We start from the raw sequence: 17,478 nt of genomic DNA on the forward strand, positions 1-17,478 counted from the left end.
TTGAGATTTGCTAGATAAATATTTATTTCCATTTTTAGTTCTTCAAATATTTCAGATTCCAACACATTTCCATTTAAATATACGAACACAAATAAATAAGTCTCATACAAATCATAATCCTTTTAAAGAAAGATGAGTCCCCATTTGGGCTTTTGCTATGGATTTGTTACAAATCAAAAGGAAATTTCTATCTTCCAAAATCACCACAAATCCAGTTTTAGAAAAGAAAAAAAAAAAACCAAACAAGTGTGTTTTCCACCTTCCAGTCCAAAATATCTTTGTCTGGTGGTCAGGAATATGCCACAGGTTCATACACCCACCCACCCACAATTGCACACCCCTTCCTTACTCCATCTTGGAAGTGTTTCTAACCGTAGTTTGCGTAGGAGGGATGTGCTGGCAAACTGGTGAGGCTAACCTAAAAATGGAGCTGGGAACTGACATACGAGCTCATAGCATATTTCCTGATTAGAGTCAGTGCCTTGAAATTATAGTACGTAATGTACAGCCGTTGGGAAGATGGCAATTTTCCATCTTCACGTCACTGAGGTTGCTCATTGTTTATCCAATATCGAATTGTCGGGCCGCTTTTCTCTAACAGTCTTTCACTACTCTGGTACCATTAAGCTGATTCTGCCGAATCCCTTTCTTAATCCATGTTTCAGCCCTTTGGATGGAAATTCAGAACTAAGTACTTGGGTTTGGAACGACACGTCTGCATACCTCCTATCTCTGAACGGAGATCAGGAAAGAGGATACTTTGAGATGGTGTCACAGCAATCGCTGGTGAAGTATCTCCCATGCCATCCTTTTGCGGTAGTAAGGCATGTGACGCTGCAAAAAGAAAAACACCTTGGAACACCGAACGCAGTCATACAAGCAAACCTCCCATCTGTGCAGGAGTCACTGCTCAAAGTCTACTACTACGTTCATGTTTATTCTCTCTCCATCACCACCCCAGATTATTTCTTTGCAATAGCTTGGTTTATCAGCTCATCATGTCATGAACAGAATATATGGGAGCATATCCAAACAAAGGTATCAGATATGCAAAGTCCCAGATGTGCAGTTGTGCAAGATGGGACACCACTAATAAGCAGCCACTTCTCCACGGAAATAGGGGTCACAGAGAAGGCCTATGGCAGAACTAGCCGTGAACAAATCCCTGCCTACCTCAAGGGAGGCAAAGCAGGAGGAAAGCAGCTTTAGGCTTTCCTAAAGTGTTTCAGGCCACTCACCTGTGTAAATGAAATGGGTTTATCCCTGGAGATGAAGTCTGCATATTTACAAGCAAACATTCCACAGTCACTGCCGTTCAACTGCTGTGGAATTTCCTAAGATTGAGGGAAGGGAGGAAACAGAAAAATGCAGAAATATATATAGATAGATAGATATTGCTTCCTTTCTGCTTCCCCCCCTCAACTGCAGAATACTGAACATTAAAGAGGCTCTGTTAGTGTCATAGATACGTGGAACCAAAGCCCCATGTACGATGCGATTGTACTGTACTACATTTCCCATTTCTCTCCTACATTAGACATGGTTTGCTCTACGGAAAACTTAAGACTACAGGAGAAAGTTCCGAAAGTAGATCGACCATATCAGCACCACAGTCTTACCAAGTGAGCTATACATTCTGTGAAATCCACTCTGCTTGAAATTTTTAAACTTTTCCCAAATTAACCTAACTCAAGATAGTAAGCATTTCACATCAGAATCCCTTCAGCATAAAATTTCATTATTTTTATCTAAGTCTTCACTGCATTATGGAAACCCTTCAACAAGCTCAGCATTCAACACTTATGGGTGAGCACCTAACATTTGTTCATAGCTTAATAAATGATGCTTTAAGGAAGGATCAGTACACCCAAAGCAACACTTTAAAGAACATGTGCTGAGATGCACATTAGAGCCGTAAAATCACACACGTACATGTGGTTCCATACTGTAAAGTGTCCATGATGAAGCTTTTATGACCATGTTTCTCCTGGCTTTGCTTTCTTCCTGCAGAAAATGCCTGTTCAATAAAAGCATGAGATAGATCAGTCACGATTCTCCTGAAATAGAGTTTATCACTCTACAGAGTTAGCAAAATTTTGTATCACAAACCTTTTCAATATCTGGCAGAATGAGAAGATGCTATATATCTTTAAGAGCATACTTTCACTTGATGATTTAAATTAAAAGCTTATTTTAAAAAGTTGCGAAGTAAACTAAGTAGGGAATACAGTTTTACAATAACTGTGTCTGTTTCTAAAAATGACAGTCATATCTAAGGGGTTAAGTAAACATCTCAATATATCTATGAGCAATTTAAGAGTTGGTGCAGTATTAAGACAGCTTGTCAGACAGTTGCTTGTGTTTGGTTATTTATTTGGCAATGCATGATATCTCTGCAACTTTAATTAGAAGGAGTATTACACATAAATGAGCAAACATGGAAAGAAAAAAAATACTTGTAAAGTAAATTACTATTAGAAAAATTGACTTACAGCAATCTCTTACATATCATATGGCCATCTTGTCCCATTGAATCAAAATATTTGATGGTCTCTCTCCTCATGTCTATAACCTATCATCAAAATAATAGTATTAATGGAACACTCACATTTGCTACTTTCACATCTTCTTGCCTTCTAAAAATGAAATAATGAGAAAAGCCAACAATGCGCTCACCACTAATGCCCAATGTACTCTGATATGAATGGGTACTAAGATTATATCATGCTGAAACAAGTCCACTTGCTTGGTCCATCTTCTGACCCCATTATAGCCCTCAGAACTTAGCTTGGGGTAGAAAAAAGTATTAAACGCATACAGTACTGGAAAGCCCAGTTGTTTATTTCTCTCCATCAGAAGGTTCATATAGAAGTTAATAACCTATAAATACAAGAAACAATGAAAGGAAGAAAAGAGCAACGATTAGATGTTTATCTGTTAAAGAGGAGGCAGCTGTCATGACGTCATGTGGCTAAACTGCTGGGCTGTAGAATTTGCAGAGTGTTTCCAGAACTGCTAAGACCTTCACTCCATGTAAAATCTGCACATATTACCTGGGTTGCTGGTCTGATCAGGATATTTGGAAAGCAAGTCTAAGTACTTCCACACCTGCCACGTCCCCCACCTGTGGCCCCCTGTGACCCGAGCCTCCTCCTGATGAATCATGCGAGTCTGCAAAAACCCCACAGCACCCTCTTAGATAAGCTGGAGGCTGTTTCCGAAGCTTGCTTTGCTTCTCTTGTGTGTCAAGATTATATCAATGGTACAGACAGGGAAGAAATCAGAACTGATGTGGAGCAATGTATCTAGAAATTTTTCGATGTTGCACGACAAATAGAATCCTTTTTCTTACAAAAAGTGTTGCACTCATCTGTCCAGAAACCAGAGCAATTAATTAAAGAGGTTGTTTCAGAACTGAGGAAATAAGTACTAATTCAGAAGCACTTGTATAAACTGTGACACTGGCAGCAGGTTCTGGAGGACATAGAATCATAGAATCATAGAGCTGGAAGAGACCACAAGGGCCATCGAGTCCAACCCCCTGCCAAGCAGGAAACACCATCAGAGCACTCCTGACATATGGTTGTCAAGCCTCTGCTTAAAGACCTCCAAAGAAGGAGACTCCACCACACTCCTTGGCAGCAAATTCCACTGTCGAACAGCTCTTACTGTCAGGAAGTTCTTCCTAATGTTTAGGTGGAATCTTCTTTCTTGTAGTTTGGATCCATTGCTCCGTGTCCGCTTCTCTGGAGCAGCAGAAAACAACCTTTCTCCCTCCTCTATGTGACATCCTTTTACAGTGGTGCCTCGCAAGACGAAATTAATCCGTTCCGCGAGAGTCTTCGTCTAGCGGTTTTTTCGTCTTGCGAAGCAACCCTATTAGCGGCTTAACGGATTAGCGCTATTAGCGGTTTAGCGGCTATTAAAGGCTTAAAGGCTTAGCGGATTAGCTGCTAAAAGGCTATTAAAGGCTATTAAAGGCTTAGCAGATTAGATAAAGGGGGGGGGGGAGCGAAAAAAAATCTCTAGACTCGCAAGACATTTTCGTCTTGCGAAGCAAGCCCATAGGGAAATTCGTCCTGCGAAGCAACTCAAAAACGGAAAACCCTTTCGTCTAGTGGGTTTTCCGTCTTGCGAGGCATTCGTCTTGCGGGGCACCACTGTATATATTTGAACATGGCTATCATATCACCCCTTAACCTCCTCTTCTCCAGGCTAAACATGCCCAGCTCCCTTAGCCGTTCCTCATAAGGCATCGTTTCCAGGCCTTTGACCATTTTGGTTGCCCTCCTCTGGACACGTTCCAGTTTGTCAGTGTCCTTCTTGAACTGTGGTGCCCAGAACTGGACACAGTACTCCAGGTGAGGTCTGACCAGGGCAGAATACAGTGGCACTATTACTTCCCTTGATCTAGATGCTATACTCCTATTGATGCAGCCCAGAATTGCATTGGCTTTTTTAGCTGCCGCGTCACACTGTTGGCTCATGTCAAGTTTGTGGTCAACCAAGACTCCTAGATCCTTTTCACATGTACTGCTCTCAAGCCAGGTGTCACCCATCTTGTATTTGTGCCTCTCATTTTTTTTGCCCAAGTGCAATACTTTACATTTCTCCCTGTTAAAATTCATCTTGTTTGTTTTGGCCCAGTTCTCTATTCTGTCAAGGTCGTTTTGAAGTGTGATCCTGTCCTCTGGGGTGTTAGCCACCCCTCCCAGTTTGGTGTCAAATTTGATCAGGATGCCCTTGAGTCCATCATCCAAGTCGTTGATAAAGATGTTGAATAAGACCGGGCCCAAGACAGAACCCTGTGGCACCCCATAGTCACTCTTCTCCAGGATGAAGAGGAACCATTGATGAGCACCCTTTGGGTTCGGTCAGTCAGCCAGTTACAAATCCACTGAGTGGTAGCATAGTCAAGACCGCATTTTACCAGCTTCTTTACAAGAATATCATGGGGCACCTTGTCAAATGCCTTGCTGAAATCAAGGTAGGCTACATCCACTGCGTTCCCTTCATCTACCAGGCTTGTAATTCTGTCAAAAAACGAGATCAGGCTAGTCTGACATGACTTATTTTTCAGAAATCCATGCTGACTATTGGTGATCACAGCATTCCTTTCTAGGTGCTCACAGACTGTTTGCTTAATGATCTGCTCCAGAATCTTCCCTAGTATTGATGTCAGACTGACTGGGCGGTAATTATTTGGGTCCTCTCTTTTCCCCTTTTTGAAAATAGGGACAACATTTGCCCTCCTCCAGTCTGCCGGGACTTCACCTGTTCTCCAGGAATTCTCAAAGATGACTGCCAGTGGTTCTGAGATCACATCTGCCAGTTCTTTTAATACTCTTGGATGCAGTTCATCTGGCCCTGGAGACTTGAATACATCTAAACTAGCCAAGTATTCTTGTACTATCTCCTTAGTTATTCTGGGCTGTGTTTCCTCTGCTGAATCATTTGCTCCAAATTCTTCAGGTCGGGCATTGTTTTCTTTATCGGCGAAGACTGAGGCAAAGAAGGCATTGAGGAGTTCAGCCCTTTCTGTGTCCCCTGTTTGCATTTCACCATCTTCTCCTCTGAGTGACCCCACTGTTTCTTTGTTCTTCCTTTTGCTATGAACATACCCATAAAAGCCTTTTTTGTTGCTTTTAACCTCTCTAGCAAGCCTGAGTTCATTCTGTGCTTTAGCTTTTCTGACTTTGTGTCTACACGTGCTGGCTATTTGTTTGAATTCCTCTTTGGTGGTTTCCCCCCTTTTCCATTTTTTGTACACATCCTTTTTTAATCTTAACTCAGTTAAAAGTTCTTTAGATAGCCACCCTGGCTTCTTTAGGCACCTTCCATGTTTCCATCTCATTGGTATTGCCTGACGTTGTGCTTTTAGTATCTCCCTCTTAACAAACTCCCAGCCATCATGAACTCCCTTTCCTTTTAGTATTACTGTCCATGGGATCTTACCCAGCACTTCCCTAAGTTTTATGAAGTCGGCTTTCTTAAAGTCAAGAAATTGAGTCCTAGTATGCTTGGCTGCTCCTTTCCGCTGTATAGTAAACTTCAGAAGAGCATGATCACTCGCGCCTAATGATCCTTCCACTTCTACCCCACTAACCAGGTCATCCACATTGGTTAGGACCAGATCTAAAATGGCTGTTCCTCTTGTTGCTTCTCCCACTTTCTGGACAATGAAGTTGTCTGCAAGGCCAGTGAGGAATCTGTTTGACCTTATGCTCTTGGCTGAGTTTGACATCCAACAAATGTCCGGGTAATTGAAGTCCCCCATTACTACTATCTCCCTTCTTTTTGCATGCTTGGCCATCTGTTCCAGGAAGGCATCATCTATGTCCTCCGTTTGGCTTGGGGATCTATAGTAAACTCCCACAATGAGGTCACTGTTATTCTTCTCTCCCTTAATTTTGACCCAAATGCTCTCACTTTGGCTTTGAGGTTATAAATCTTGGATCTCTTCACAGGTATACACATCCCTGACATATAACATTAATATACAATGCACACAAAACCCTGCTGAATTGCCTCAAGGATCTTCAGCATAGCTAGAAGCCCTGCTTCAGCTAATTTCCCTGCACTCATTAGCAAACTTGAACATGGAATGTCATTCAAACACCAGAATGACCTTTGTTATACCAAACAGTGTAGAACAGATGCCCCTGCCCAATCATGTCAAAGTCCTTACCAAGCCAGGATGGAACACTTAAAAGAGCTTTCATTTTCCAAGAATTCAAGTCCACCTCACAGCAAGTGACCTTGCCACAAGAAAAAGTTAACAATGTTTTGACTAGAATTGAAAACTTGTATTTTACCACATCATTGAGCCACTGGTGGTCTCTTAGTCTCTGGATGTCTCCACGTGTAATGTTCAGCTTGAAGGCACTAGTCAGGATTTCGTCGTCTTCGCCACAGTTCAGCACATTCGCTATCTCTCTCTCCATATCCTGGAAGGGCAAGTGTTATGCTATTAGATGCATAAGTAGAGAGCAGCAGGCAGAATTAAACTTCCCATGTTCGGGGGCAGGAGTGGGGACAAGTCATGATATCTCTGGTTTGCTCAAATTCCTCAGATTATAAAATGATGCTAAAGCTCTTGCTTGCAACATGTCACATACTGAATATTGCAGCTTGGGTTGCAACTGAATCTGAACAGCTAATTTAAAAATAATAAGTTACTGCTTCTGGGCATAGTACCGAGGACAGAAGAGACTGGTGGCATTTGTTCAGGTCAAATAGTCCATCAGATAGGAACTTATCCCAATCAACCCTACCACAAGAATGGTACCTCTGTAAGGTAAGGAAGGCTCTCTGTAGCCTTGTCCAAGCTCAGATATTTCTGTTCTTCTGACTCAACTAGAGAATGCCTTCCATATGATGATTCTTCCTGACCCAGGCTTAACCTACGTGACACATCCTCTGATAGATCATTTGTCAAGCAATGCTTTAAACTCTGTTAAAAGAAATTGGACCATTGTGAAATACAAGTCTGTGACAGGCCTGCTCATGGGAAAGGAAAATTCAATATATTCCAGTGCCATCTTTAAGATTCCACTAAAGCTGTATCCTCCGTCTATCAGTCTGGTAGCAAAATAGGGACTCCCACAGACATGATCTCTGCATACTTGAGGTATGTGGAAATAAAAATACAAGTATGGGAAGGAGTGACGTGGTTGAAGCCCTAAACTTTATTGTATCCCAAAGTGGGGATTCCCTTTGCACTACAGTGGTACCTTGGTAGTCAAACGGCTTGGCTCCTGAACGCCACAAACCCGGAAATAAGTGTTCCAGTTTGCAAACATTTTTCAGAAGCCGAATGTCCAAAGCAGCTTCCGCTTGAGTGCAGGAAGCTCCTGCAGCCAATCGGAAACCGTGCCTTGGTTTTTGGACCATTTCAGGAGTTGAACGGACCCCCGGAACGGATTAAATTCAAGAACCAAGGTACCACTGTATATGCATTACTTAAGTTCCAAATCCACAAAACGAGGCTTAGCACATTAGTCATCTAGCAATACAGCCAAGTTATGGTTGCAAGATCCTTCCCCCCAAAATACAATATGAAACACCAATTGTGTGTTTGCTGAGTTGCGCTTATGGAAAAGGTCACTGTTTTGATTTCTACAGCCTGGCAGATAGCCATCTGCAATCATCAGAGACAGGTACAACATTAATATGTGACACCCTGCAGAGTCCACCACTGATGTCTGCCCTGGGTTCCTCTGTTTCTCAACAATACTGACTGGGTATTCTGTAAAGATTCAGAAACTGACATCAGCAATCCACAAGGAGCAATCAAACCAGCAAAGCTGACTAGAAGAGCAGAACAAATCTCAAGAAACAAAATAACCTGAAGGGAAATCTCTGACTTGCTTCCTCTCCATACTCTAATATTCCTCCCAGCATCTTACATTGTATATTTGTGATGTATTTTAATCCTTATAGGCTGTTCTAGGAGCCAGGTTATACATAAAGTATTAATCATATGGAAAAATGTAATTATGCAATGAAGGACAAAAGCTTCACTAGTACAGAAAAACGACTCACCTCTTTTTTATGTACTACTAACTTTTTAGGTTCTGGAGTTCTTTCTGCTACTGTCACTGAACTGAAAGAAGCAAAGATTAATTCACGGCAAGAAAGATGGATTTTGCTCAGGCAGAGGGGAAAACAGTTTTCCCATGAAGAAGAAAGCATACTGGCATTTAATTCCTGCTAAAATCAATGCTCTTTCGTTCCCATGAAAAGCAGTTGCGGCAATGCTTGCGTGGAAAGAGAAAGAATGAAGGAACAGCAAACTGCAAAAGTGTATGAGGCAACATCTATAATACCTAGCTGAGTGGCTCATCTCTCCAGAAATGAAAGTTGTACAGTACAGAACTAGACAAACATTGCCAGGTGGTAAGTTTTTAGTATAAGAAAGAAGTTTGACTAGACAGTTACAATCCCATTAATATGGAAGCTGGTGAAGATACTTTGTTTGGAAGGGCTCCAGAACTGAAGGCTAGAGAATAAAAAATGTACCTAGTAAATTTTCATTATATACAAACAGCAAAGAACTATCTATCATTTCATCTAGTTCCTCTCTACAAAATTAAGATGCAGAAGCTTTAGCATCCTAGGAAATCATAGAGGTTAGATGGCCACCTAACATGGTTGCCAAGTTGAGATTACTGTATTGCAGGGGGCTGGACCCTCAGGATCCCTTCCAATTCTAGAATTCAATGATTCTAAGATGTGTCCCTGCCTACGTCCAGTCTGGTTTTGCCCCCAAGCAGTACTTCTCTTAGTCCTTATGTCCTAAAACGTGTATCTATAGGTGAGAGAGAAATAACAAATAAATAGAGCCATTGCTAACAACAGCTCACATACTGTTTTTATGGCTTCTAGGTTAGCCCTAAATCCACCTAAGTATCAGTGCTCTAACACTTCCCCTTGGGGAAGTTAATGATACAACTAAGTACTACTCATGAGAAAAGTGTAAAAGCAAAACCTGATGCACACAATAATTAAAGATTGTGGTGCTCTTGCATCAATGTGCAGCCAATCAACTCCAAAGCCAAAACCAGCAAATTTTTTGCAACAACATCTTCACATACCTGTTTGCTGCTCTTTGAGGGCACAGGCAGCCAAAGTTTTTGACACCTTTAAGAAAAAAAAGTGCAATGAACACAGTATTTTAGTCAACTGCAATTTTAGCACGGCACTGAGTGACATACTATTTAGAAAAGAAATTTAAAAATGTTGGCTGCCATACTCATTTCACATGTAAATAATTTCTCCTCTTAATAATATGCCAAGGAAACAGCTTCTTATTTCAAGTATATCATAAAGAATAAAAAACCAATAAGCTATTTCTGCCACCTTACGATAAGACACAATTTTAATGTATACCTAATTTACAGTTGTTTTTAAAAAATAATATGCCAATATACATGATTGGCTAGTTATACCAAGGTGGATTTTAAAAAGGAGAGAACAAAGTACTTAAGAACAAATTTTAACATCACCTTTAGTGTTAAGGATTCCTCTTCCTCCTCTTATAACCATCTAAAGCAGGAGTGTGACCTTTTTTGGTTTTTTATCAGAACTGGCCTTGAAAGCCAAACCTGACCAGTAATCACTGCTGCCCACCTGTAAATCACACGACATCATTATGACACCATGTGATTCACAGGCGCAGGCACACAGTCATAATCTCTTGTGGGGGTTCCCATATTAGAGGTTACCGCCCACACACTTCTGCTGCGCTTTCTGCTAGTATGCTGGCACCTCAGTAAAACCTCGTCTTACTGTTTATAGCAGAGTTTTTCCCCGGGGCAGACGACAAGAACAGTAGTCATAGTCAAAGTTCTCAGTCAAGAGCTTCTTTATCTCTTGACTGGTCGCACAAGCATTTCTATTACAAATAATAATAATAATAATAATAATAATAATAACAATAATAATAATAATAATAATAATAAATTTTTATTCATACCCCGCCCTCCCCAGCCAAGACCGGGCTCAGGGCAGCTAACAACCAATAATAAAAACAAGTTGATTAAAATACAATTTAAAATATTAAGATACAACATTAAAACATTAGGATGCAGCCTCTTCACAGGAGGAGAAAGGAAAAAGAAAGAGGGGGAGGGAATCAAACTGATTCTAAGCCAAAGGCCAGGTGGAACAACTCTGTCTTACAGGCCCTGCAGAAAGAAATAAGATCCCGCAGGGCCCTGGTCTCATAAGAGAGCATTCCACCAGGCCGGAGCCAGTGTTGAGAAGGCCCAAATACATAAACTATTTGCATTCTTTCTATAACTCACCAGCACGGTATAAACTCAGCATGTGTGTGTGTGCTTTCTTCACGCTAAACTTGCAGCCTGCAACTTCCTCCCTTTATTTGCACCTCCAGCTGACACCAATCAAGCCAAGACTGCCACTCCCACACACTAAAGGAAATTCTAGAAACCGTTTTTTAAAGGAACTTTTATCTGTTTCTTGAAGAATGTTTTCCTAACATCCCAAGCACCTGCTGCTTTTGAGAACTTCTTTCTGGCCACTGCCATAGTAGCAGCAAGTGCTTGGGAAGGAAGCTGGCTAATGAGGTGGGGAAAAGCTCGTTTTCTCTTTTGATGAAGGAGAGATAGAAAGCTTCGTATGTTCCTACCCTCATCCTGCCAGCGACCTAAGACAAAGAAGTCAGGACCTTCTGCTGTTGTGTGAAGCCTTTGGGATTACAGGAGAACGAGGCATAAAAGGGAAGCAGAGGGAGAAGTCTCCTTCCTTCCCTTTTAAGCCTGATCTTGCTGCAGTCTCAATGGAAGGGGGACGGATACTAGCAAAAGCTGTGGAAAGCCTTTGGGAAACTCACACCTTCCCTTTTCAATCTCTTATCCCTAGCTTAATCTTTGCTCATCAGCAGGAACCCTGTCTACCTGCCCATCAGGAGATATAGCCAGCTGAGGGAAAATGGCTTGGCAGGCCAGGTTTGACCTGAGTGACTGAGGTTCTCCACCCCTGGAGTGTGTATAAGCTACCACCCCACCTGTGTGCTTCTTCAAATTAACAATTAAGTTCTGCCATTTTCAAAATATTAGCCAGAAATTCAGTGTAACTTTCAGAGACACTGCATCTCTTAAATATGTCTTCTTATGGGAAAAGTAGCTTTAGAAGGAGTTCCTATAACATTATGAATGCAGACAATTATCAGAGAAAGCTGTGTCATTATTATTTTTTAGATGCAGGAAAAAGCATACGAACAAGAAGAATAGCATAATTTAACTGAAGTATTAATCACTTTGAATGATTAAGGTGGCAAATTACTAGGTTAGTTTAATATACTGGAATGCATCAACAAAAGTCTGAAAGACTGGTGATTTTCCCAAGTCTTTCAAGTTAGTGTGCAACACAAGGAGGAAATATAGCAGTAAGAAAAAGTGGTAGGACTGAAAGTGTATGAACTAGAGGCTAGTGTTTGATTTAATTATATACTTAATTATATACCTGTATAGTGCTTGTATAGTACCTACCATTCCTTGGTGTGTCAAATGAAGGGTCATCGATTTCTACACAGCAATGAGTTTTTAGCGGCTGATGGACTTCACGCTGGACACTTGGTTTAGGATATTCACAAGAACAGAGATAAATTACATTTTCAGCTAAGGAAAAGAATCCTCAAATTTCAACATGGCATTGAACAGATACTGAATACACATACATCTTGATACTGAAAACAAGGTATCATTCAGAGTTAGGTAAACCCAAAAGGATCTGAAAGGAGGATAACATATTAGCTAGGTTATCTGAGATTTTTTTTGTGAAGAAAATGCTAATGCCTCTACTGGGAAGATGGCTGAATAAGTGACTTCCTGCTACACCTGAGAGTGACCAACTGCAACTTCCTCTCAGCGTGTAGCTCTGCAAAACCACAACTACTCATTGATGCTAACACCTATTAGTTCCTTGATATTAAAGACACTATTGTTGCCCAAGTGCATGAATTAAGGAGATATTTCAAATCCAGAATGCCAATAAGCTGAAATTAACTATCTGTTTTGTCTTCCTCAATGCATGTTAACCTTCACCAAGAAACACATGAGCCTACTCAAAAGAAAATGCTTCATTATTTCATTCTATGACTTTATTAAAATGTTTTTATTAGGGACTTACTCCAAGCACTTTGCTCTTGTGGGAGAGGAGTGGTTTTTATAGCATTTTTCTTTTTCTTGTTCCAGCAGCTGTTTGTATTTTTCTCGCTCCTCTCTCTGTACTCCCTGGGAGAAGGAGACAAATAATGAAGTTATTTATCGTTAAAAGGGTGATGACATTCATACCTGCATTATTCTAAACATACTCCCTATATGTTACAATGATATTCTTTTATTATTATTTATTAAATTTGCGTACCGCAATTCATCTGAAGATCACAGGGTGGTTTGCAACATAAAAATACAAAATATATTAAATATATTGTTGTTGTCTGTGGTTTTAATGGATCTTTTAAATATTATTTAATTACATTTTAATGGTTCATCTTTTCTATGTTTTAAAGCTTTTTCTATTTTATCATTTCCTGGACTGGGAAAAATGTGGGATATAAATCAATATAATAATAGTAATAAGAATACTCCAGCAGTGTGCCTCAATATGCAAGTTCTCAGGCCAGCCACCTATAATCACTCTGAAAGACAGATTCGAAGCAATAGCAATCCACATAAAGAGAACTCGGATACAGAAAGCCCAGGACAGCAATCTTATCTTATTTGGGAGTAAATTCCCCTGGGGAAAAATAGTAAGCTCTATTTCTGAGCAAACATGCACAGACCAAGCTACTGATCCGTCCAATTGATCAACTGGACCAAGACCAATTGATCCATTCCAGTTCATATAGGATGGTTATATAAGAACATGGGGCCATAGCTCAGTGACAGAGCATCTGGTTGGCATACAGAAGGTTTCAGGTTCAATGCTAAACATTTATAGGAAAGGCTGTGAAAAGCACTCTTTCTGAAACACTGGAGAGCTGCTGCCAGTCAGTTTATAAAAAATATTGAGCTAAATGGACTAATATTCTGATAAGGCAGTGTCCTATGTAACAGGAAACTAGATCAGAGATGACAGATTACCAGATCTGCCACCCAAATTATCATCTCTCTACTTCACTGTTTCAAACTGAGGCTTCTTATTGTTTCAGAGAGAATATTAGTAGCTGATATGCAACTGAAATCAAGTTGAAGAACATTGGTTATTTTTGAGGAACAGAAAGGACAGTTAATATTTTATTAAAAACGGAAGTGTAATGGAGGTGGGGGGGTGGGGGGAAGCTACATAATAGCCCACTGACCAAATTCTGGTGGGCGACCTAGTGCCTGCTCAGATTATTGCAAATAATGGTAAGGTAGAGCTTGAGCTGAATCCAGGTCTTAAGCAAGAATGCATACTCTGAATCACTTAACAATTAAGGCAAACCTGAGTGTTTAAAAAGATAGTGAGTTTGTACTCTTGGCAAGAGGGATGCGGGTGGCACTGTGGTCTAAACCACAGAGCCTAGGGCTTGCAGATCAGAAGGTCGGCAGTTTAAATCCCCGCAACGGGGTGAGCTCCTGTTGTTCGGTCCCAGCTCCTGCCCACCTAGCAGTTCGAAAGCATGTCAAGTGCAAGTAGATAAATAGGTAGATAAATCTGGTGGGAAGGTAAATGGCGTTTCCATGCGCTCCTCTGGTTCACCAGAAGTGGCTTAGTCATGCTAGCCACATGACCTGGAAGCTGCCTGTGGACAAATGCCGGCTCCCTCGGCCTACAGAGCGAGATGAGCGTGCAACCCCAGAGTCGTCCACGACTGGACCTAACGGTCGGGGTACCTTTACCTTTATCCTTGGCAAGACTCTCTCACAAGAAAAATTTAACACATATTAGGTGTCCATGAGAGTTCTAGGGGGAAGTTCAACTACACAAACTGAAATCAGTCTAGCCCTGATCTAAGAAAAAAGATGCAATAAAATGTAAAGAATGAAAACATACCATCTAACCAGCCTTACTGAAATACACACATTTAAATATATTGTAGCCATTTCTCTATTGCAAGGCAATTCTGTACATTACAAGCTTGCTGTACATTACAAGTACTATATATGTCAATGGACTTGCCTCTTCCACCGTACAGTGAAGCTTCCTTAGATGTCTTCCAGTCTCTAGAGGGGACGTTTCTAAGAAATGCTTGTGGGTAGCAATTTTCCATGCTGGCAAGCCCTCTTGAACCAAATTAGGGCTTTTCTTGCTACTCTTTCTGACACTACATTCATGCCTGGGAGGATAAAAGAAAGCATTACAGAATTAAGAATGCTACAAAAACGTACAGGTTCTCATAATTCCAAGTAGTGCATAATAATTAGCGCATATCAAAACAGATTGAAAGAAGATTTACCTCAGACAGGTTTTAACTCTGTGACAATCAGTTACCATCTCTTCATTTGGATGCATACTGGTACTGCAACCAGTTTTTGTATCTATAAAAAAAGAGGAGGAGGATTTACCACAAATAATTCTATAGACAATTGCTGTGCTGATCCCAGAGAATTACCAAACTTCCTTTGGTAGATAGGAGGAGAACACTAGAGCCCTTTAAAGTTTCTCCTAGAAGCACCTACTCATTCAGGTAGAATAATCTGAAGGCTCCAGCCTGCTGTTTTAGAGACAAACTGTTATGCCCGCACATAAGCGTGTCTAATCATACGAAAGTGGGTGTTGTTGAGGGCAGGCAAAAGCCGTCCTCCTTGCAAGCTAATCCAGTAGCAAGGAAGGGCTGGCATCCATTATATGAGACAACAGGTGTGAGTCCTCCCTGCCAGCAAATGACTTGCAAGGAAAGCTCCAACATGCTCAAGCCCTTCAACATAAGCGGATCTGCTTACAGCAGAAGTGGGGAATACAACTCTCCAGGCCTCTCTATCCGGCCCTCAAGACCCTTCCAAGACCACAACCCTCTCAAGCCCTGCTTTGCATTCTCCTTTTGCCTACCTAAAATGTGTCCTTGAGCACTGTGATAATGCCTCTTGCTTGCCTGAATGGAGGATGGAGACATTATTGTGTGTGCCTCTGTATAAAAACCTCTGACTTTGAAGTTGCTGGAATGTAGCCTATTTTACAAACATAACTGTCACATCTGCCCAACTTTTGCTCTAGCCCCCAGGTGGCACCCAGAAGGTTGTCTGACTTAAAGGTCACCAAACCCACAAGGAAAAGAACAGAAACATAATAGGACAAAGAAGAACAAACTGCACATGCACACACAGGCTGAAAGACAACAACCAAGGCAGACCAACCTAAGCTAATATCATTGCAGGTTATTCCATGCCATACAGTAATGTTTCAGCACTTCTTAACAAGTGAAAAAATAGTTATAAATACCATGCAGTGATGGAATAAAGTATTTGATCCTCTTGGAATCTGCTGGATTGATTGCTTCTGTCGACAGGTGTCTTTTGTACTGGTACTGTTAATGAGCTGGGATTACAGGTAAGACCTCTCCCTACAGCAGGTGCTTCTAATCTCAGCTTGTAACATACAGTGAGGATACCAGGTAGCCTGACATCTGCTGGTTGATAGGGGATCAAATACTCACTCATTATAATGCACATCAATCTCTGACTTTTGTCTTCTGGGTTTCTGGGGGTTTTCCTGTTGTTATTCTGTCTCTCACAGCTACAATAAACCTACCATTAAAATTATGGACTGGTCATTTCTTCATCAGAGGGCAAACATGCAAATTCAGCCGGGGATCAAATACTTTTTCCCCTCACTGTATATGAAGAGAGTATAACCACTACATGAGAGAACAACAAAAGACGAAGACAGAGTACACTCTTCAATGCTTTGAGTATTTTTATTCTGTCGCCTCAAACTTTAGGCAAATGGAGCTATGAAAAACGAAAGTGTTTCCTAAGGCAATCATACATGAAATGTAGTGACAATACACGTCACTTACCCAATTCAAACTTCTGCATCCCAGAGAAAGGTTCCATCTTCTTATCATCTGAACTACCAGATCCATTTGAAATAATCTTGAACAAAGCATGTTTGTGTAAGTCATTTTCCAGACATGTCCAATGTACAAAACCCACAGTTCCCTGGACTGCTCCTCTTCCAATACTTTGGATTAGAACCAACAAACTACATTAATTACTGCCTTCTAGTCTCTCAATCCCCACATTCTTTCTGCCATTTTAAGCCATCAGTGACCAGGGCACAATCATGCATGCACAAGCCCCAATAATTTCACTCATGTAACTTGAGAAAAATAGCATCAGGCTCAGGTGTGTAAGGCTGCAACTTATACTTAATGGGTTGGCAGAATAAGAGGTGTGCTTTTAATACATTTGTAACAAAATACTTAACCCTGTGTGTCACTTGATATGATTCATTCATAGTTCTCTGTTTTCACAACCGGAGCCATGAACACACTGATCTCAGATTAGATACCTTAAGAATAAAACAGTAACAGGCACTTACTGTGCAACAATACACTTGGAGATGTATTAGCAACATTTATATTCATCTATGACATAACGTTAAGAGCCTAGAGTGTGCAGAATTGGGGGTTTTGTTTTGTGATATAAGATGTTGAGTTAATAACTGAATGGTAAGGTGTCAGATCTCCAGAGATCACTTTCACCCCTGCTTTTCATTCAGCAGAAGAACCAATTCATCATAATAAATGATACAACCTCTGACCCCACAATGATTTCTCTTAAGCTGGGCAATTAATGAGACTATTTTTGCCACAAACCCCTTTGGCCAACAATTCTCCAAAAGGGCAACAAGCAAGTTTTACCTAAGAAAAGCCAAGCAGTCCAGCAGTGCATGGGCATTTCTCATGGCTTTCTATTCATACAGCCCTACAGTCTCGTCTTAAGGGCCTGCAAGAAGAGTTCTCTCTTAGCCAGGGTCTAGTTATTATTTGAAGGAACTGGGGTGATGAGAAGAAAATTGTGCAGG

General features: G+C 40.9%; 1 protein-coding gene across 6 annotated transcripts in view; it reads right to left on the reverse strand.

The window, feature by feature from the left end:
• Positions 1-17,478, reverse strand: part of SENP2 (SUMO specific peptidase 2) — a 21,465-nt gene continuing 3,987 nt past the window's right edge. For 3 of the 6 annotated variants that reach the window (XM_081006691.1, XM_081006692.1, XM_081006689.1), the window contains exons 4-17: positions 16,469-16,544; positions 14,909-14,990; positions 14,632-14,788; positions 12,655-12,758; positions 12,015-12,097; positions 9,597-9,642; positions 8,545-8,605; positions 7,289-7,453; positions 6,816-6,947; positions 2,677-2,880; positions 2,493-2,572; positions 1,933-2,017; positions 1,239-1,334; positions 1-834 (exon numbers count right to left, since the gene is read on the reverse strand). In XM_081006691.1, the coding sequence (XP_080862817.1) occupies positions 772-834; positions 1,239-1,334; positions 1,933-2,017; positions 2,493-2,572; positions 2,677-2,880; positions 6,816-6,947; positions 7,289-7,453; positions 8,545-8,605; positions 9,597-9,642; positions 12,015-12,097; positions 12,655-12,758; positions 14,632-14,788; positions 14,909-14,990; positions 16,469-16,544 (1,434 nt within the window). In that variant the 3' untranslated portion in view covers positions 1-771. Of the gene's footprint in view, positions 835-1,238; positions 1,335-1,932; positions 2,018-2,492; positions 2,573-2,676; positions 2,881-6,815; positions 6,948-7,288; positions 7,454-8,544; positions 8,606-9,596; positions 9,643-12,014; positions 12,098-12,654; positions 12,759-14,627; positions 14,789-14,908; positions 14,991-16,468; positions 16,545-17,478 lie in introns of all 6 variants that reach the window. The other 3 variants (XM_081006690.1, XM_081006693.1, XM_081006694.1) reach the window with 3 other exon arrangements.

Source organism: Podarcis pityusensis (genome assembly GCF_964106645.2).
Source record: "Podarcis pityusensis genome assembly, chromosome: 5".
Taxonomy (NCBI): domain Eukaryota; kingdom Metazoa; phylum Chordata; class Lepidosauria; order Squamata; family Lacertidae; genus Podarcis; species Podarcis pityusensis.